The sequence below is a fragment of the Scomber scombrus genome, chromosome 7 (assembly GCF_963691925.1).
Source record: "Scomber scombrus chromosome 7, fScoSco1.1, whole genome shotgun sequence".
Classification (NCBI taxonomy): domain Eukaryota; kingdom Metazoa; phylum Chordata; class Actinopteri; order Scombriformes; family Scombridae; genus Scomber; species Scomber scombrus.
In genome coordinates, this window is record NC_084976.1 from 20,128,524 (window position 1) to 20,150,339 (window position 21,816).

A 21,816-nucleotide genomic window follows, 5' to 3' on the forward strand; every position below is an offset into this window, starting at 1 on the left:
AGAGTCTGCTAGAGTAAGAGAGGGGAGAGAGAGCGATGAAGGGAGGGCAAGAGACTGTTGGAAAGAGATTTAAATGCTAATTATGTGTGTTTTTAAAAAAAAAAAACAGGTTCAATTAAATGGACGCAGAGGAAAAGAAATGAATTTGACGAGGCAAACAGAAATGAAACTGAGCACGACATTAATAAGCTCATTTTAGAGGCGGGAGGTTAAAAAAAAAAAAAACTCTTCAATTATGTTTACAAAAACAGAAAGGACACCCCAGAGAGGAAAGAGGCAGGAATACAGACAGCAAAGAGGAGGAGAAGGAGGAAGGAGAAAGGAAGGGAATAAAGATGGAATAAAATTTAATTTACATTAATTTGCGCAGGTTGCACCGGCAGAGCGGGTGATAAACTGTTTCAAGAAGAGGCAGGGTCAGATTGAAATAACAAAAAAGACAACAAGAGATGCAAATTCTGGAGGTGAGTGTCACAGTGTGACAGCTTTATTGTATGTGAAAATACTATTTACATAGAAAACAATCTGTCTATCACACACACACACACACACACACACACACACTCACACATTCTCCATCCATATGCTCCCCCTCTGACACTGACACTCACTCTGTCACACTTCACTCTCTTCCACCCTCCTTTGCTGTCACTGCACTCCCTCCCTCTCATTTCCTCTTCTTCATGGCTGCGGGCCACAGTCTCCTCAGCCCAGCGGCGTCCGTGAGAAACCAGCACTCACTGGAGAACACAGCGGAGCCAAGAGCCGGACCCTTCATCCTTCGTGTTGTCAGGCAGGCCGTCTTTTCCTTCATCTATGTCATCGTCATCCTCGTAATCTAAGTTTAACAAGGAGGTCGTAAGAATTCGTCACGACACGCATCATCTAAAATTAACATGACAGTGTAATCTTCAATTCCACGGTTACTAATGAGGCACGTGAGTCAGGAGATAAAGACGTGAGGATGTGTGAAACTGAGATGAGTGTGTCTCTACCATCAGTCTCCTCGTCATCTTCTGTGTCCCCCTCTGACTCCAGCAAGGAGTCCAATCGACTGTCTCTCTTCGCTGTGACGTCACCCCTGTAATATGTACACCCACACTAATTAAAACACCTAATATCAATGCAGATGTGTGTCAAAATCAAAAACCTTTAAGTGCATTATAAATCCTGTTGTATCTTCAGGATTAGCTATACAGTTGACCTCAGCAAAAAAATAATGAATATGCAAATAATGAATTTAATTGACCAGTTTATGCTGAAGTAATATATTCAACTTTATTTTTTTACTGAGCAGTGTTAATGGACATTATTATGCACACCTTTGCTTCCCAGAGCTGGGGAGCTGCTCCCATACGATGAGGTCACGACCTCCAGTGACCCACCGGTGGTCTCCGCTCCCCGTGGTCCACGCTGCAAAGCAGAGGATTCTGGGAGCTTCCGGCCAGGTCAGAGATGCCAGGTATCGACACTGAGGCAGAGCGAACACTGGAGGCAGGAGAGGCAGGCGGAGGGAACAGGGTCAGCCGAGGAAAACAAAGTGGTTTCGATTTTGTCTTAAGTCTGTATTGTGCTTTCACGCTCTCAGAGTGAAGTGAGTAACTTCAGGTTGCACTTGGTTTACCCTGTGACTCACAATTTAGCGTGCTCTCTCCATTCGCCAGATCATAGCAGGAACCAATTAGGAGGCCTGCCGTCTGGTGAACACAATCTGTTACCCCGGTGATGCTGCTGTGATTGGTCAGTCTGGACATTATTCCTATGATAATTGGACAGATGTTAGGTGGAAGGATTATGCAAATTCTCCTACGTCTACTTTCCTTTTCTAATCTTTTTTGTCTATTTCTGACACACACACTCCCACTGCAGGGCTCACCAGTCCTCCAGTGCAGGATCTTGAGCCAGGCTCGACCGTATGCCAGGAGCACTCGGTCGCCCCGGGGGCTGAGGGTCAAACGCCCACCGGACCCCCCTCCGCAGCCCGTCACCTGGCTGCTCCAGTGATGCAGCAGCCTCAGGGGGTCTCGATCCGAACACCGGTTCTCCCACACAGACACCCCTCCCTCGGCCGAGCCGCTGAACACCAGCGGACCCTGAGACTGCAGAGGGCACAGGAGACATGGTTGTCATGGTGATATGAGTCTTTACCCAGTTTGTGTGTGTGCTCTTTCTCTATCTCTGTGCACATGTGTGTGCACAGAGATAGAGAAAGAGCAAAAGCGAGAGAGAGCATGTATGTTTGTGTAAATGGAAGAATGTGTGGAAGTGTGTGAACAGTTTTAGAGGGAAATGCTTCTGAGCTGCTGTTGGTTATAAATGGATTGTGCGCTTTGCATGATAAACAACAAAGAGGATGACAATGATGCGCTACGCTTTAATGCTTTAGGCATATTTTGATGATTGCAAATTGAAAAAAAATGTGCATATGCAGCTCTGGATTTCAATATTCATAAAAAGCCTTTTTGCTGAAAATATGTACAGTATGCTCTCTAAAATTGGCTGAGCTCCACGGCTTACATCTCAACAAAATCTTTGATTTCCATTTGAAAGCAATAAACAAGGAAAGCTGGTGTGAGAATAAGAGTGTAGAAATATAACTTTTTGACTTGACGAGTAGCTTTTTTCCAAAATTAATAATCAAGTGTTCTAAAACTACTTTAAACTTTAAACAGTTTCTACAGAGAGAGAAACATTGTTGTATCTTTACATCTTTGAATGAAAATAAAAAAAGTCTGAGCATCCTCAGTGTTGACAGCATATCATGACCAGTAGGCGAATGACCCACCCACCTGGATGGAAGTGACTGCTTCCTGGTGAGCATTGATTGACTGGCAGTTTTCGAAAGTGTGCCAGCTCCAGGCTTGAACTTTCCCCCCGTCTGAGGAGTGACAGAGCGTGAGGTTAATATGTGCTGACAGGTGGCTGGCCTCCATCTCTGATGCAGCCTGATAGCCCTACGCTACACTCACTAACTCACTGGCAGATGATGCCACTGTGTGAGATTCTGTCTGCAACGCATTCATACAAAAGCTAACGTACATACCTGCTCTAAAGCAAATATAGAAATAGATATCAGATAAAAATGTGATACAACAAATTCTTGCTCCAGTTACTTTGTCCACTGTATCAGTAGCTCTTAGTTCCTGCTCGCTCCACACAAAAACACACCTGAACCAGTGATGATGTAGCCTTCTCCCTCTGGCACAAAACACAGAGCAGTCACAGCGTTGAACGTGTAGATAGACTTAACACACTGCCCTGGAGGTAACAGGAAAATACTAATTCAATTGACAGGACACAGACCACCGGTCACAAAGGCTTACATTGATTACGACTCATAAACACACAGAAACACGTTTCCCAGACAGAGCCCTGAGGCTCTTTCAAAATTAATATATATATATATATGTATATGTGCATTATTGTGTGGTTTAGCATACCAATGCTCAGGGCCCAGATCTTCACATAGCAGTCTGCAGAGCCACTTAAAATAAACCTCTCCTTGTCGGACAAAGACAGGGACCAGGCTGGCAGGAGGGCAAACACATACAAAAGGGTAGGAGAGGACAGATGAATAGGAGGGGGAAAGGAATGGGGACATGAAAAGAAGAGAGAAAAAGAGATGAAGACAAAAAGATTAAGCAAAGATGTAAATAAGTGATGGTGCACAGAATTTTAAAAAAAGACTCAGAATACACATGATTCATCAAAAGAAATCATCAAATAATGAGTCTTATGAACACAGTGTGGCCTATAGTTTGACGGAGCTGCATCATTTATGCTGTGCACTTCTAGACTTGGTATTTTAAATTGAGGAAGCAGGTGGGGAGGGAGTGTAGGAGGCGAGCCAGAGAGGCCTTTGGAGTTCAAGTGATTGAAGGCTGACTGCTTCAGACAGACAGTGAACTCTCTTAAGTGTCTACTGTGGTTATCTCTCACCGGGGTTGATCTGATGAACTGCTCTTATAATTACCAGACCTGAGGACACAGGCATTACTCAGTTCTAGTCGGGGCGCATGCGAGATGTGGATGTGCATATGTGTGTGTGTGTGTGTGTCTGATTGTGTGTGTCCTCACCCAGCTTCTTGCAGTACTCAGGGGGAGGGGCAGATAGACAGGTGACCCCACCAGTGTGACCCCCCAGGTTCTTGTGCTCTGTTGCCGTGGGAACATGCCACACCTTCACTGTCGTATCTCGGCTTGGAGGAGAGAGAGAGAGGGAGAAAGAGAGAGCGAGCAATTGAACAGAGTTAGAAATAGAGGATCCAAGAGGTTGTAGAAGGAGTTAAACAAGTGTGGGGCGTGGGGGAAGAAAAAACAAATAGATGTCAGACTGCGAGGCAGAGAGCGGGAGCGTATTAAGTGATAAATTAAGTGAAATGTTCACTTTGCACATCCATTATGCAAATCAGGACTCCTTCAGCTTTACCTTCCAGACACCACCAGGTTGTCAACAGCAACCACACAGGTGACTATGTCATTGTGACCCTCCAACAGCCTTAAGCGGAACTTTGCCTTCTCCCAAGACGCTTTGAGGGATTTAAATTCGGCTTCTGTAAAAAAAAACAACAAAAAAAACAACAGAAAAAATAAAAAAACAGAAAGAAATGATTTGTGCAATTAGCAATGTTGACTCATCAGCACCCCGGCTTGTTAATCTACAGAGTTCTTCAATATGGATTAGTCTGCCACTGTGAAGCGTGGGGCTAATTTAGCTCCAAGGATGCAAAACGTGGGTCCTGTTTTCAGTGAAGCAAATGCAGCTTGTTGTTTTTTAATACAGGCAGCCACAAGAGCTTGTTAGGACTCCTCAGGCAGTACATGAATAATCTGATTTTAGATAATAATCGCAAATCAGGGCACTGTATTGTACTTTTAAGTGCCTACTAGAAACTGTGACAACATTCTTCTCTTCAGCCTCTTTTCCTAATTACCCAACCTTCTTGTCGCAGTTGCTGCTCCTTGTCAGAGTCTGTGCGGGCTGGACAGCCTCCTGACACGTCTCGGCAGTGATCTGACACCTTGGCGGACTCTATACTTTCCCGCTGTCTGCCTATCTCTGCTCTCCCTTCTGTGTCCCTCTGCCTGGCAGCCGGCGCTGGCGTTGCCCGAGCTTTGGACTTCTCTTCTCCCTTAAGGATCTTGGAGGCTGGAGGCGTTTGTGATGGAAGGGCCTCAGGGGCATCGTCCCTGTGCCAGCGTAGAAAGCAAGAGCCGAATGAATAATCAAGATGCAAATGGCACACAGCATCCTTTGTGACAGCGAGAATACCTGTAGAGTATCTTCAAGTCCCACACAAACAAAAACAGTGCTTGTTTATGAGTACCTAGTCTGTGTATTAGAAAGAATATGTTTCATTTAATTTGATGTTTATATCCAAACATGCAAATTTCATTTAATCTGCACAACACCCCGAGGGGCTTTAATAGAGAGGGTGGCATCCCTGAATGATGTTTACATGACACATTATGAACAGTGGAAAGTTCCTATTTTCTCAAAGCGTGACAGTATTTGACCTCCAGTGTGTTTGGATAGACATACAAAAAAGATCAAAGGCTTCAAAGTGAATGTTGTTGCTTTTGAAGAATTATGATTCTCTCCATCTGCCCCCTCTTGCTGGTACCTCTCCCTCACTTCCTTACACTTGTCTTTTCATCTTCTCCTTTTTTCCGTCTCCCACAATCCCCAGAGTTTGCTGCGGGCCAGAAAGCTGCAGCTGAAGCTCAGCCAATCTGGAACGCAGCTCCGCCTTCCTTGAGATCTGAGAGGGAAGAAGACACGAGATTGGTTGTAAACCAAGCTACTAAATCCACAAGTTGTTTATATGCACAACCAACATACTCTGCCTGTCTTGATTTATTACATCGCAACTCGCGAGACACGCCATATTCCTGTCTGATTGTGAAATATGAAATATGCATGAATGAGCAAATTAGGCATGTCAACTTGACATCAAGTGGCTGGTTCCTGTGTTAAAAGAGCACTCCACCTATTTTTACATATAAAGGTCAGTTTACTCATTATGAGGAGTACTACTCAGCCCGTGAAAACAGCTGTTTAATCTCATGTGTGGTTCTGAAAGGAGAATTACAAAATCTGAAAAAATAATCCTAAGAATATTTCAGGGTATCGTCAGTTTGGGCTCAGAGACAACAAATTGTTAACAAAAAACAGAGACGTGGAGTTTGACATTTACCACAGACATCTACCACAAAACAAAAGACACCTCTGAATTGCATTGTGGGACATGTAGGATGCAGTATTTTTGGAGCCTGACCCATTTTATGGACTGAATCTCAGGATATCACAGCCTATACTGCTTTGATTTTGATCATTAAAAAATCTGTCTCTTGTGAGAAGTGGTGGCAGATGTTTGAAAAATCCCTCCCAGACATGTATTAAGACATACAAAACTACTACTGCTTGTAACAATAATGTGTGCCTGATACAAAAAAGTTTAATAAACATGTTAAAATTCTTAAAATGGGTTAGGGTTAGGGTAAATCTCCTCTTTCGCATGAAAAATAACAGATTCTGAAATATATTTCATATCTGAAGTTTAACTGCTGGACACAAGATGCTTCCTTCTTCACTGTAAAGTCCATTTTCAGTGTTTTTGCACCGGAGGCTTCAAGTTTCCACATCACACTTTTGTATGTTGAATGCTGGACCAAACTTAGCTTCAAAACCAGCTGTGATGTAACAAATCATGCTTGTAGGACAGTCCCTTAAAATCTGATTCCCAGTGACCACAGAGAAACTTCAGCAGATAAATGTGAAAACAGTCTTCTAGTGTCAAACTCTGCATCATTCTGCACAGTGAAGCTCAAACATCAAGCTGTATGAACAAGAAGAAAAACATATTTTTGAGTGGAGGTAGACTAAAATTAACAAGTGAAAGTACTGGATTTAAATTTCTACTTCAGTAAAAGTACAGTTATATATTTACAGATAATGCACATTAGCAGAAAAATGCACATCCCTATATATTTATATTATTGAAATATCATTACTGATGTGTAACTGTGGAAGCAGCATTTTAACTTTTTAGCAGGTTGTTGTTTAAGGCAACTTTCCATTCTATTGGTTAGTTTAATATATAACTATGGACCAGATTTTGCAAACTTGTAATCTTTTTTATGTACAATTTTAATTTTGAAAAGTAACTACCTATCATTAGCTGTCAAGCAAATGTATTAGAGTAGAAACAGCAATAACTTAGACTGAAATACTCAGTAGTATAACGCAACACTCAAGTCAAGTAAAAATACCTGCAAATTATACTCAAATACAGCGCTTTGAAAACCAACATTACTGAAGTGCAACACTAATTTTAAAGTCCCCCTCGACTCAAAAATGTGTTTTTCTTCTTGTTCCTACAGCTGGATGTTTGAGCTTCACTGTGCAGAATGATGTATGTGCAGAGTTTGAAGACTAGAAGGCTGTTTTGACATCCATCTGCTGAAAATGGAAAATGTCTCTGTGATCACAGGAAATCAGATTTAAGTGGCTGGTGTACAAGCATGATTTGTGACACAGCTAGTTTTGAAGCCAACCCTGGTCCAATATTCAACATACACAAGTGTGATGTTGTTAACATCAAGCCTCCAGTGCACAAACACTGAAGATGGACTTCATGGTGAAGTAAGAGACATCTTGTGTCCAGAAATTCAACTTCTGAAATTAAATATGTTTGCATATTTATAGATCCTGCAATTTGAATGAGGGAGCAGATTGCATTTTTAGGATTTTAACAAGATAATTGAACTTTTATGTGGAAAACCATATCAAATTATTATTCAAAGTAGAGTACTTTATATACATCTTAAATCATATCTGGAGGGGATCTTTAATAATAATATAATCCATTGTCAGCTAACTGAAATGGGGATTATTTTGTGTTCTGGTTAGCTGCTTGCTTGTTACTGTTGTGCTCTTAGCTCAGACTGAGAAAAAGCGGCTTATTCTGACGCACAGAACAATCATTCTGGGTGCTGGACCAGTAACATTCACCATCAGCACCACATGATCCTCTACTGTAGACGTGTGGGACAACATTATATGCATTTATTTTTCTCTTTCCAATTAGGAGATGTAGGGAAAGTTCAGAAAAGGAGAAAAAAAACTGTTGTAGGGCACAGCCATAACTTATAAAATTGAGATAGTGCCCTTTAACAAACTGAGGCTTTCCTGAAGTAATTATTTTTGTATGATGCACTCTCCTCAAAGTGTGAGCCTCTGATCTACTGAATTCCTGCAGAAATAACTGTCAAATTATTCATCTCACCATTATTATTAATTCATTTTAATCACATTTTTCTTCTTTATAGTATCTAGCCTGTTATTTCAAGTTTAAGGAGCCTTGCTTCCGTCAAAACTTTATATCAGCAGCATTAAAATGTTATCTTTATGAAACTATGAGCATTCAAACTATGTGCAAATCTCACAGGGTGTGTTTGGTGCATGCGTATGAAGCTGTATGGCAGGTTGTCTTTCAGCCTGTGTGTCATTATTCAAGATGCTGAATATGAATATTTATTCTTATGCATTTAAATTAAATCCTTGTCAGTGCTGTGGTGAAGTCTGAGGTTCAGTCATAACCTGCTGTTACACCTGAGGGAAATCTATTCAGGATTTCACAATGTCACACGGTCATAGACACATCTATTTTTAAAAAAAGGGAGATGAAGTGTTCCTGTACCTTTAATCTCTCCTCTGGGGTAAGACTGATTTTTATTTCCAGATTCCCAATCTGCCTCAACTTCTTCTGCAGCTTCCTCACCTCCCCCATTTGCAGCTCTTAAGTCTAAAGCAGCGTAGGTTAACTTTACACTGCTCCACTGTCTGACTGAGTCAAAAAAGTCAGAAAGTGTCAGCTAAACAACATTAACAGGGCTGGCAGGAGAGGTGTTTGGCTCGGCGGTGTGTTGGGAAGACGTGTCACCGGATGTTGACGAGCTACAGTCGGTGTGTTTCACTGTCCTTGCAGCGCCATCCTGTGGACTGTTACACAACTGCCTTACAACTGGTGATAAATATATAACGATTGTGCGTTTATCGTCTTCAAGGCTGTTTATTTCAGCAGAGCTAACAGCGTGTGACATGTTTAATATTATATGAAGTTCATTCAAGAAAGCAGGAGCTAAAAATCAGTCTGACAACAACCAGAGGACGAGAGGGCAGTTAAGCTGTGCTGCGTTAAAGTGCTCCTCCTTCAGCTCGTATTTCTGAGCTCCCAAATCAGAAATTAGTCCACAGACTTGCTGCCCAGTGTGTATCAACAAGCCACAACCTGAGACACACACTTTACTTCAGGGTTTTAGTCCCTTTCAGGTTATTTACATAGAATTAAATTAATTTCCTGGAATTTCCTCGTAACCATGCCACTACTTGTCTAACCCTGAACTTAACCACTGACCCAAAAATCTGCATTTTACAACATTTGGGACATGGCTTTTCTCTCCAATTACACAAGCAATTCCCAATGAACTGATCCTTAGTTTGCACATTCTAATTCATATAACAGAAAAAAAAGATATGAATCAAAATGAACACAAAATATAAAAGCTGTTCACTTTCATGAATCAGTCCACAAATATAATTTCCCATCATTGTATCCGGTGATTCGTTTTTTTCCCTGCATTTGGTGAGTGAAAAAGTGCAAATTTGCTCGTTTTGCCATTGGGAATAGGTACATTTCAATATATCTAAATGTTATACTATATGAGCAACCACAGATGAAGAACATATGAGTTACACATTTTTTTGTCAGTCTTGCAGGAAGAACGTTTTTAATCGACGCTATAAAATATTATTTTTTATTAACAGAAGGATAATATACAAACACAGTAAAACAGTAACAGCACATACAAATCAGATTTAAATAACAAATACATACGAAGGACATAAAATGAGAATGTTAAAAAACAGTTACAAAAAAAAGCAGGAGTACACATATAAACAAAATATGAATATATTACATATAAATATATAGGTTTCAGGTTAAAAAAACTCTTATATTGTTGCTGTTGTTTAATAATCTCAATTATTTTAAAATAGAGAATGTATTTATTTATATAAGAGAAAAGGTGAGATCTTGTGATATAGAAATGTTCTGTTAGTGAATAAAAAACAGCATATTGAATAATGAAATCAGATATTCAGGGATGCCATCATCTAAATCATCATAGTAAAAACTAACATCTTCAAGATTAAAAGATTAGACAGGGTTAGCAGCTTCGAAGAAGTGAGACTCTAGATATACAAACAACCCTCTAAGTAAAATGTTATTTCTTCTCAAAACATTATTAGTTATGCGCTATGTCAGGGGTTGTCCAAGTCCGAGACTATCAGCCTCAGACAAAGCCCCCTCCTCCACAGTTTTTACTTGCTCTGTTTCGCTCAATTCCCAAATGCCTATGGGATCATGATCCTGTTATTTGATCCTATAGACATGCAATACTTAAGCCAAGATAGCCTGATATTGCTGTTTGACATACTTCAATCTATACCAAATACATATCAAGGCACTTAACAGTAAAGTTCCCCAAAACTCTGAGCCATCTCTTTAACCAAATCACACACACTTTGAACATTTACACACATATTCTCCTTTTGATAACTGTAATATATGTTCATTTTCATTCACTGAGACTGTCCTGACACTATTTGGAGGCCCCCTGTGGCCCCCTCCCACTTTGAAAACCTCTAAGTTAGTAAAAAAGTAGGTAATATTGCGTAACACACCTCTTGTGTGTGTTCATATATTGTCTTTATTTTATTGTTTATTATTGTATTATCGTTTTACTCACTGCTGTCATTAAAATGACATGACATTGACTGCTCTTGTTTTTTTATGTTCTTTCTTACAACAAAAGTCCATTGTGAAATGTCAACTAATACGTCTAATATTTATTTATTTATCTATTTTTTTTTTTAAATTGTGCCTCCACCCCATTGATAATATGTGATACTTTAAATTAAGACGCATGCCAAACATGAACTTAATAAACAGTTCCACCTATTATACCTGCAGAGGTGGAAATGGGTGCTTTTGACCCAAAAACCCCAATACGTTAGTATTTTTTACAAAGCACTAAGATAAGATAAGATAAGACATATCTTTCCTGATCCCCCTTGGGAGAAATTCAAATGGAAAAAGTAACAGCGTTAGAGTGACAAAATAAATAAAAAAATAAAAAATACAATAAAATTATATATACAGTAAACAATCTCTGTGCAAATAAATCTGCAATATATATATATATATATATATATATATATATATATATATATATATATATATATATATATATATATATATATATATATGTGCATTATGTAGAGGTTCCTGAGATTATATACATGAGTGCAATGTTCCTGGGATTAATATAGTAAGGACAGCATCAGTAAAACGGAAACAGAAAACAATGAAATAAGATCATTAGGGACAAACTGATTGACAAAATCGTGAAAAAATGGGAACGATAGCTCAAAACATCTGTGAGATATATGACAAAAAAATAGTCTATACCTGTTTGTGTCTGTCAGCGTTTAATGTTAAAGGAAGTGACGTATGGACTCCTTTTGTCTGACGACCTTATCCGGAGGAAGTGAAGCTCAGACGAAGCAGCTGCCTCAGCGGAGGGAAAAAAAAGAGCCCTGAAAAAAAAAAAAAAAAAAAAAAAAAAGTAAAAGAGGAGGAGGGGGAAAAAAACTTCATCTGTTTGAAGGAATTTGGACAGATTTGGAAACATCGTCCCGGCCCACGGGAGTTCCGGGGAGGGAGACCGAGTCGTCTGCTCCGGTAATCGTCGCTGCTCTTCACGCAGTCGCTGCTATTTGTTGCTACATTTGCATGACTCTGCTGCCTCCTATCCACTCTCCACAGCCGGAAGTCTGTGAGGATGGTCTATTGGTTTTTTCTCTTCGCTTCAGTTTTTTTTTTTTTTTTTTTTTTTTTTTTTTTTTTTTGTAAATCCTTTGGAGGGTTTTTTTTTTTTCTTCCCTTTGCTTGTTATTTTTCCCGAGCAGGAGGGCACTGCAGGCACTCTCTGCTGTCTGCTAACTGTATGTTAATTAGCACGTCGGGCCTGATTAACTACAAGATGCAAGGAGCCGAAATGGAGTCGCTACAGCTAACATTACACACATCTTATTTGTATAATTTCATCGAAAGTTAGCGATATGTGGTGTTTTGTAGTTCAACCAGGAAAAACGTGGCTGTTCAAAAACTTATATGCTAGCTAAATGACTGGATCTGCTGTAAATACCATAAAACTGGGCTCACCTACTGTGTGTTTTGTGGTCAATAGCCTCAAATCCATAGCTCACATTTGAAGTCAAGTATAAAAAGTTGAAGGTAATATTACATAATTGGTGTCATTAACATCCCTGAGGTATATGTTGTGCATTTAAAAATGTGCTACAGCAAAGTAGCACTAATCCATATCATTATGAAGAGCTACATTGTTGTTTTTCGACCCTTGTGGATGGTCCGGCTAATAGGAAGTGTCCCCTATAGGCCTCTGTAATCAATTAGTTATTCAATCTTTATATATCACTCATTGCACATTTTTTATTACTCTTTAATTGAGCATTTCCAGAAGGATCCCGCAAGGCTGTCCGTGTAGTCCCAGATCAGAATATCAACCAATTTTTATTTTTAGCTTAATATCGATTAATCTGCTGGTTACTCTCTCTATCATTACAGTTTATCAGATCTAAAAAAAAAAAAAATCAACAACCTACTTCAGAAATTGATGCATCATTGCTGTTTTATCCCAGACACCCAGAGTTCACTGTTTGGGGGCTGATTTGTGTTGATTTTATTAACATGCCCTTTTTCATTGGACAGGACATTTAGGCAGTTTGACACAGTAAGAAAAATACAGGTGTAAGAATTAAAGTTAATAATGTCTGAATCCCATTTGCAGTCCTGGTAATGTGTTCGCTGTCACACTGTCATGATTTACAGAGACACTGGAACAGAACAGAGCCTTTATTAATGTAATTAGTAACACCTGTGCTTTCCCATCTATTACAAGTCAAAATGTCTACTGTGGAAAAAAGGTCTATAGTAACTTTTTCTGGGAATATTAATTTCAGTTATTAAGTACACACAGACAATTAATTTACATACAAACAGTATTTGAAAATATAAATATAACAATGTTAGAATATACAAGGATTAATGGCCAGTGGCTAATCTGTAGCTATTTAGTCATATCAAACACCACACAGGCACATAATGTTAAAAAGTTTGTTAAAAACTGTTTTGCATTTTAACAATATATGCAAAATCGAAAATGATTGTTTCTTTTACTGCAGCTGTTCAAAAGTCTAATGGCCCTCTGGGATAAAATCCAACTTTTTTCTATTAGTTTAGTTTTACATACACCACTATAGCATGATATGAGCTGACATGATGAGGGCCTCAAGGTAGTCTCTGCTTTATTACCTGATATTAAGAAACAGTCTTTCAGCGCGGTCCTGTGTTAAAATCAAATTCTAAGACCTTCATAATTGCAGCAGTATTTCGCATTTAAGGTGCATATTAGTAAATGAATTTATATTTAATTAAATAAGCACACCGAAAACATGGAGACATGTAATATTTCAGAAATAATGTACATTGGCACAGAGGGAATGAAATGGCCTCCAGGCCCGGGGATCAATGAAGGTGATGTAAATGTAAAACAGTATAATGCAATAAAAGTCAACAGCACCACAAACTGCAGCATTCAAAATTCCAATAAAGTCAAACCAACACCTGTCTTAAACAGTTTCAACAAAAGCTGAGCTTTGTTACTTTCCCGAAGGTAGGATCTATTTTAGCACGGTGCTCCTAATTAAACTGGCAACTGAGGGTCAGATTTTGTTGTAGTATTTATGATCGTAGAGGTGGGAAGACACTTGTCTCATTGGACTCTTTTGTTAACATTTTAAGTTCAGTTGGATTGGTTGTTAAACTTGTACTTTGGCCTGTGCGCTGTTGATTCTGTATGTGTTGTATTATTATGTTGTATTTATTTATGCAAACCGCTTGTAGTATTGGCCGAGCTTGTGCTGTGATCAGTTCTTGCTGTGTTTGTCTCATTGCAGAAATGATGGAGGATTCTCATTTTAATTCATCGTATTTCTGGTCTCCCGTCCCCACTGTACCAGGACAGGTAAGACTGGAAAAGCCACGGTTAATGTGAATATGACGGTCTATATAAAAACATCAGTCCTCATCCTTGAACTTCAACCTCAAACTTGTAATATTTCAGTATTGATTCAGTATCTCCTGTGTACTTGCAGATTGAAAATGCTATGTTCCTGAACAAAGTGAAAGAGCAACAGGAAAAGAGTGTTTCCTTCTCTGCTTCCTCGGCATCCCACTACCAAACAGCTCTGCTCACCATCCCGACTCCTGGGGCCAAGACAGATGGAGGAGGGCAGGTTGGTAGTGCGGCTCACCTCCACCCTCCGCACAGCACCCAGAACATTACGGTGCTGCCTGTCCCCTCCACAGGCATCATGACAGCAGGTAAGTTTAATTCTGGATGGGGAAGCCTCTGGGCTTTTTGGACTGCGACAGTTTTTATGCCTTCATGCCGGCAACAACCGTGAGGCCGCAGGCTTTATGTTTTTGGGTTGTCCATCTATCCGCCTGTCCCATTCTTGTAAACCTAATATCTCAGGAACGCATTGAGGGAGTTTCTTTAAATTTGGCACAAACATCCACTTGGACTGACGGATTAATTGATTAGATTTTGGTGGTCAAAGGTCAAGGTCACTGACCTCACAAAACACTTTTTTGACATGTGTGATACATGTTGATTTAATAATGATTTCTTTGCAGTCACATAGTGTAGTGCCTCTAAGCTGCACAGATGTTTTACTGCCAGTAAAACATCTGACAGAAAGGAACACCTGTTTGTCTCAATCTATGCCACAACTTCAGGGCTTTCCTCAAATAATGAAGAAGTAGAAAAGCTGTAATTTTTCACTTCCAGGTTTAGCATATAACTCACATAAAATGTTGCCAAAAGGATTTCTGTTCATCTCAAACTCAAATTTTATTCTCGATTTATAATATTTGAATTATTGTATTTCATACTGGCTGCGCTCTCCTTTGTTAAATGTGATTTATTTCTCTCTTTTAAAAAAAAAAAAGATTACTGTATTCTGTCCGTCTATCTACGCAGCTGGTCTGGTCATCACAACTCCGGGAACACTAGTCTCTCCCACTTCCTCTCAGTCTTTTGTCTCTGGTCATCCAGCAACAACCATGATTGTTTCAGCTCTCCATTCTCAAGGTAAAACACACACACTGAATGATATCGCATATATGGCTCTTAAAACCTGTACATATCTTGAGCCTATACTTATAAGAAAATACGGTTTTGTACACGTCACCAAACTTAATACATTTCAACTTTATCAAATGATTCTTTGCATCTGTGCAGCCACACCTACTGTATTATGTAGTATAAGAATAAAAGTGAACTTGCAGAAAATAGCATTTTTGTTCCTCAAATGTACTAAATGTTATTATTGATGTTATTATGAATATATAAATAGCAAGAAAATTACTCAGTTGATAATGGAATATAATAATTGACTAACATGCCCTGCAGAAATCAGTAAAAATATTATATCATAGCATCACTAATGACTGTGTCCTGACTGAAGCTCACATTTTCACAAATGTCAGTGCTTACTGGTTTTTATTAGTTTAATTTATTTGTTTTTGTGGGCCTAAACGTTTGAGGTTGAAAGAATCAGCAGAACCAAACACAAATTGAATTTTAAATAAAGACTCGGGAGCTGATAAAGTAAACGTTGTAATGTTGTTTTAGTGCTTTAGATCATAATTAGACCTTTGGGGTTTTGTGGTTGTGATTTTTCTCAACTTTTTTGAAGAGAAAATACATTTATATTTGGTTCAGTTTGCTTTTAATGGTATCTCTAGGATATAAGCCCTAATGAGCATTTTTCTTCAAAACAGAGATTGATCTCAGGAGGTAAAAAACAACAGACCCAGAGAATAAGCAGCAAATAATGAAATGTTTTCACCCAGGCTGTGTTTGTAACTTATGGTTCTACATCAAAAAACTAAAAATGTATGAAAGAAATCTCTCTCTGCACACCTGAGTGTGTGTAAAATGAAAAAAGCTCCCACACACTGTCTCGCTTACTGCTGTATATTTATTGAATCACAACAATTCGGTCAGTGCGACCTTCATCGTGCCTGATGAGGGTCAGAATGACCAAAATGTTGCGACGCAGTGAGACAGTGTGCCGGAGCTCCTTTCATTCTTCTAAATGAAAACCAAAACTATCATCCACACACACAAGAAAATCCCACAGCTTGCCCATAACATTATTGGTGTGTTTTTACTTTTACAGATTTTCAAAAAAGAAAAAAGAAGCTGATCCCTAACCCTAACCCAGTTTAAACCAGATTTAGATATGTCCGTATTCAAATGTTGATTACTCCTGAAAGAATGAACACAATTCATTATTTACCTGATGTCACTATACTATACAGACCGACATATACAGGCCAAATCATGTAAAATAGCATTCATTAGAAACTTTTAATAACTGTTCACAGAGTATCCTCTCCTCTTGACCTACTGTTGATCCTATCTTAGACAAAAAAGACGGTGATGGGACGTCCCACGTGGTGGTCATGCCAGCCCCCTCCAAACGAGGCAGAAAGAAGAAGACAACACTGTCCAGGGTTGGTCCTTTGGGTGGACCAGGAAATGAAACACTAATACTGGCTCACCTGACAGCTGGTGGCCAGGTAAGAAAATATTGATGTAGGAAGGGAAATGTCAGACAATGGATATGTAATCAAATAACTAATTTGTGATTTTTTTTTTTTTTTGGTAGGTGGCATCTTTGCAGCATCATACAGGAGACCCATATGACTTGTCAAATGAAGACGAAGAACACGGACCGAAAGATAGCACTAAGACATACAGGTATAGTGTGAACAAACATACGTGCATCCCCATTTCTCTTTGCCCTAGTTGTGGAATGCAAGCACACCTGTTTCTGTGTCCTGTCGAAATCAGCATTGCAGTTTTCAGCTTCTACAGATGCATTAGGAGCTGCTGGATGTAGTTTAGGCATCTGACAGCCCTTCTAAACACACGTCACTGCATGTTGTGGCAGAACATGCCTGCTTTGTAGCTGTTGGGTGAAGTTGCTTCTCTTCGTGTATTTGAGAAACAAATACATAGAAAGTTGTGTGCAATGTGTGCTTCAAAGACACTCTCTCTGCTTCTGCACACTCTGGACGTGAACTGCTACCTGCCCTCTACTGTCCTCTTTGTCTTTATATAGCATGTTCTTTGAGTTTTGATCTCTCAAGCACTTTTGTCCTGCTTTTCCACTTTTTATAGTATCTATGTACCTTTCCCCGTTAGCTTTCACTGATATCTTCCTTGACATCTTTCCCTGTTTATGTGTCTCTAACATTTAATTTTACCTCCTTCTGTCTTCATTAATGTCTCTTTTATTATTAATTTTTCTTTTAATGTTCTATCATGTCTTATTTCTTTCTGTGAGTCATTGTTGCCTTTTTCTGTCTCCTCCCAACACTTTCTCCTCATTTTGCCCTGTTCCACCTGTTTTTCTTGCACCTCCTTTTTTCTGTAAATGTGTCCGTCTTCTTCCTTCTTGTTCTTCCATCCCGCCCTCCCATTTCTGTGTCTCTCCGCCTGTAGGTGCCGGATGTGTGCGGCGACCTTCTTCAGTAAGTCTGACATGCAGATCCACTCCAAGTCACACACAGAGGCCAAACCTCACAAGTGTCCTCACTGCGCCAAGTCATTCGCCAACTCCAGCTACCTGGCCCAGCACATCCGCATCCACAGCGGGGCCAAGCCTTACACCTGCTCCTACTGCCAGAAATCTTTCAGGCAGCTCAGTCATTTACAGCAGCACACACGGTACTGCAGACCCCCCCTCCCTCTACCAATCCACATACCATACTCCCTGTCCTCTTAACGTGTCCTGCCAAGTCCCTTTTTTTTTTTTTTAGAAACCCTGACTCCTGTCTTCTTCATCCTGAGGAAGAGAGTGGAGTGGTGTGCAGATGCATATTACATTGCAATGTAGAATTTGGCTGGCATGCTACCAGTTCACCCAGAAGTGAAAATTTGAATTCAGATTGCACTTAATTGCAAGTTCGACTAAATCCAAAATAAAAAGATTTTCCATAATTTATGCAATAATATGAATGGCCATTTAAAATGCATGTGGTTCAGTTATAATAATTCATGCAATGTAAATACTTAACCATTTCCTTTTCATTTGTGTGTGTGCTCAACTCTTGCTTTCCTGCGTGCTGAATCATATTTTTCTGCTTTATATATCCTGACATGTTTCCTCTGACTGCATGTTCTGTCATTTCCTCTGCCAGTGCTTCTTCCACTGACACACATGCAAACACATTTAGAAATATATGTTAATATTAAGATTTATGGGCAGACCAGAGTCCACTGTGCACCATTTAAATCCCTGAGTTAATGTTTAGTATACTTGCTTTATCAATACTTTTTCTCATTTTCTCCATTGAATAATGATGTGAAATCTTTTTTCTACCATGCTCTGCTTTGGCTGTCTGCACTCATTCATCCTGAACATGTTGTTTTTTTGCTTTCTCAAATCATCCTGTCATTTCTGGAGGCATGTTGTCCTAAATGGATGTATGTGTAAAACACTTAAATTCCAGCTATTATGTTTCATTTTAAATATATTTGTATATAATTGTAACCTCTTCTGTTCAGGCATCAAGCATTCTTTAGTAGGTCCACATGGATATGAGTAAAAATGCCATTTTCAAAACAACTGCTTTATTATGTTGTCATTATGTGATTATGTGTTCTTGGACATCCCTGTTAACATGTAATTTAAAAGAATATCAATTACTACTGACATCGCCTAGAGTAGTAGACAGTTAATATGTTGTAGATTTTTAATAGACTTTAGTTAGGGATTCCACTTTGTAATATGTGTCAAGCACAGTATGTTTTTTTTTTTTACAATCCTGATTCCCTTTCTCTTTCACTTACCCGTCTGCCCTTATCAGGAACCACACAGAGTCAAAGCCTCACAAGTGTCCCCATTGTACCAAGTCATTTGCCAACTCTAGCTACCTGGCTCAACATGTCCGCATCCACACCGGAGTGAAACCTTACGCCTGCGCCTACTGCCAAAAGTGCTTCAGACAGCTCAGTCACCTTCAGCAGCATAACAGGTAAGTGAATCACCAAGCTTGGGTTTCTTATCAGCCTCAAGTGTCTTCCTGCGGTCAGGTGAGATCATCATGCAAGTGGGGGAGTGCTTTGATACATGCATGTGCTTTTGTTTTTACTTAGGATTCATACTGGAGATCGGCCATACAAGTGCACCCATCCAGGCTGTGAGAAATCCTTTACGCAACTGTCAAATTTGCAGGTGTGAAAGAATTGAGTTCTCTTTTCAAATAATGCGTCTCATGTTGATGGTTTTAACAGTACTACATCACATTTCACTGTATCGCAAAACTTTGCTTGTCAATTACCATTTTTTCTCAGTCCCACCGACGTCAACACAACAAAGACAAGCCCTACAAGTGTACCAACTGCAATAAAGGATATATAGATGCAGCGAGCCTCGAGGTGCACATGTCCACACACACAGTCAAACATGCCAGGATCTACTCGTGTGGTCTCTGCAACCGCACTTATACCTCAGTAAGACAAATGTCCATTTCTGAAGAGCATTTCTACATGAAACACTATGAATCGCCTCACTGGCATCAGACATCTGGCAGCTACTTTACACCGTGTAGTCATGTGTCCACTGTTTCCCCTCTACCTATCCTCCCCTCATCGCAGGAGACGTATCTGGTGAAACACATGGAGAAACACAACCCAGATCAGTTGACTGCACCAGCAGTCGTGGCAGCACAGGCGGGACAACAGAACCAGAACCAAAGCCATTCCCAGGGCCAGGCTGGAGCTCAGAGTCGGGTGGAGAGCGCAGGTGGTGGATCGAGCCGAGCTGGGGGAGCCGGGAGCGGAGAAGCAGGCGGAGGTCAGCAGGGACAGAGCCAGGGCAACTACCCGCATACGGAAACCATCCCCTGTCCATTTGACCTGCACCAGTATAAAACAGTGTCTGCCAGTGACATCCAGTACAAACCAGTCACTGTGTCTGACATTACTTCCCACAAGGACCTCTGTCTCACTGTGTCAGCATCCACCATTCAAGTGGAGCACCTCAACTCCTAGAGGTGTTGGAAGGGAGGTACTGTGGGGGGAAGGGAAGATAGAATTATTCAAGGAAACATAAAATGGAGGATGGAGAGTCGGAGGATAAAAGCAATATTAGGATGATACAAGAACTTTGGAACTTATGACTGTGCCTGAACAATGTTTTGAGGCAGACAGGACAAACAATGTACTGAAGACTGATTTTTTTTTTTTTTTTTTTTTTTTTTTAGTCTGTGACTTTCTTTTCTTTCTGCCTTGTTTGATAAGTTTTGCTTAGCTGTCCTGTCTGAGAAGAAAGTGCATGTAAAGGCTGCAATAAAATATGTTCCAGTCCATCACACTGATGGTTTTATGGAAGAGAGTAAAAGAGACAGTGAGTCTCTTAATTGTTGTTTTATCACCTCCTGCTCTTCCCTACAAATACAGCTTTGGTCATAGCAATTTATGTTCTCTCTGTTGATGGAATTGGTAGTTAACATGAAGGTACATTTTTATACTTTCTTACAGAGACTTTCAGTTTTTACATCAGTGTTATTACAGCTACTATGTTGTAAAATACATACCTGCAATTATTTTTTTTAATATATGTTAAAAGGGATGTAGAGGTTATTTGCTTTTTCAGGAAGGTAAAAATAACAATCTAGTATATATAGATATATACTACCAGTTTATAAAGTATGATTGTGTGTTAAAAGGATGTGGTAATCCATATAACAACATATTTAGATCCAATTGAAGGCCTTCATGTGACCTTGAGGAAAACGATCAGCAGGTTCATGTTTCATGTAATCTTATTGTACTGCTTTGTGTGTATGTCCAGAAAGTAATGTTATCCAAATGTGTTCTTGCTATTATACTTCCACGATAAAAATGTTTATAATACCTCTTTATAGACATACTTACACATCTGAAATGTGTGTTTTTTTCTGCTTATGATACAATAAATCCTCTGAAATCTTCTGCATTGGCATTTTTCTGTTTCAGCACATCAGTAATATTAGTTATATTAGTAAATGTGCCATAGTGGTATTATTAAGGGGCGCTCACAACACTGGAAACCAATAACTGTTCTCATTATAAATTAATATGAATATTAATTTCTCAATCGTTTGATCTATAAAATCTCAGAAATTACAAAGATATTCAGTTGACTATCAGAAAATTTAAAAAGGCAACAAATATTTACAATTAAGAAGCCATAAATCATGAAGTTTTTGCATTTTAGCTTAAAAATTGACCAAATGATTCATTTTCAAAATTAATTATCAAAATAGCGTTCGTCGACTAATCATTAAGCTCCATGTAAATACATAAGATGTGTCTTTATTGATCCCCCTTGGGAGAAATTCAACATTGACACAGCAGTATAGTGGACAAAGTAGCAGTGTAAGGGTGAAAGTGATACAATAAAATAAAATACTATATTAAACAATCTGTGTAAATAAATCTGCAATAAATAAATGTGCAATATGCATAAATTCCTGAGATTATATACATGTGTGCAATGTTCCTGGGATTTAAATAGTAAGGACAGCATCAGTCTTTTTAGCGGGA

At 39.3% G+C, this 21,816-nt stretch overlaps 2 protein-coding genes across 5 annotated transcripts; one reads left to right on the top strand and one right to left on the bottom strand.

The window, feature by feature from the left end:
* Positions 1–456: 456 nt before the first annotated feature.
* Positions 457–8,928, bottom strand: si:ch211-154o6.3 (uncharacterized protein LOC563854 homolog). Its single transcript, XM_062421799.1, has 13 exons — positions 8,703–8,928; positions 5,644–5,762; positions 4,940–5,190; positions 4,430–4,553; positions 4,078–4,199; positions 3,441–3,527; positions 3,169–3,258; positions 2,790–2,878; positions 1,877–2,099; positions 1,637–1,759; positions 1,323–1,488; positions 996–1,081; positions 457–838 (listed from the first exon to the last, which is right to left on the bottom strand). Exons 1-13 carry the CDS (start codon positions 8,790–8,792, stop codon positions 738–740), a joined length of 1,671 nt encoding a protein of 556 aa, XP_062277783.1. The 5' UTR covers positions 8,793–8,928; the 3' UTR covers positions 457–737.
* A 2,649-nt stretch (positions 8,929–11,577) lies between these two features.
* znf384b (zinc finger protein 384 b) lies at positions 11,578–21,214 on the top strand. Of its 4 annotated transcripts, XM_062421789.1 has the most exons (11): positions 11,603–11,807; positions 14,105–14,172; positions 14,303–14,531; positions 15,193–15,303; positions 16,645–16,799; positions 16,889–16,980; positions 17,728–17,952; positions 19,095–19,262; positions 19,384–19,462; positions 19,582–19,740; positions 19,885–21,214. In XM_062421789.1, the coding sequence occupies exons 2-11, from the start codon at positions 14,107–14,109 to the stop codon at positions 20,278–20,280; spliced, it is 1,680 nt and encodes a 559-aa protein (XP_062277773.1). In that variant the 5' UTR covers positions 11,603–11,807; positions 14,105–14,106; the 3' UTR covers positions 20,281–21,214. The 4 variants fall into 4 exon arrangements, with proteins under 4 accessions (XP_062277770.1, XP_062277773.1, XP_062277774.1 ...); XM_062421786.1 differs by having other exon boundaries at positions 11,578–11,807; positions 19,582–21,214; XM_062421790.1 differs by lacking the exon at positions 17,728–17,952 and having other exon boundaries at positions 11,604–11,807.
* The last annotated feature ends 602 nt before the right edge of the window (positions 21,215–21,816 follow it).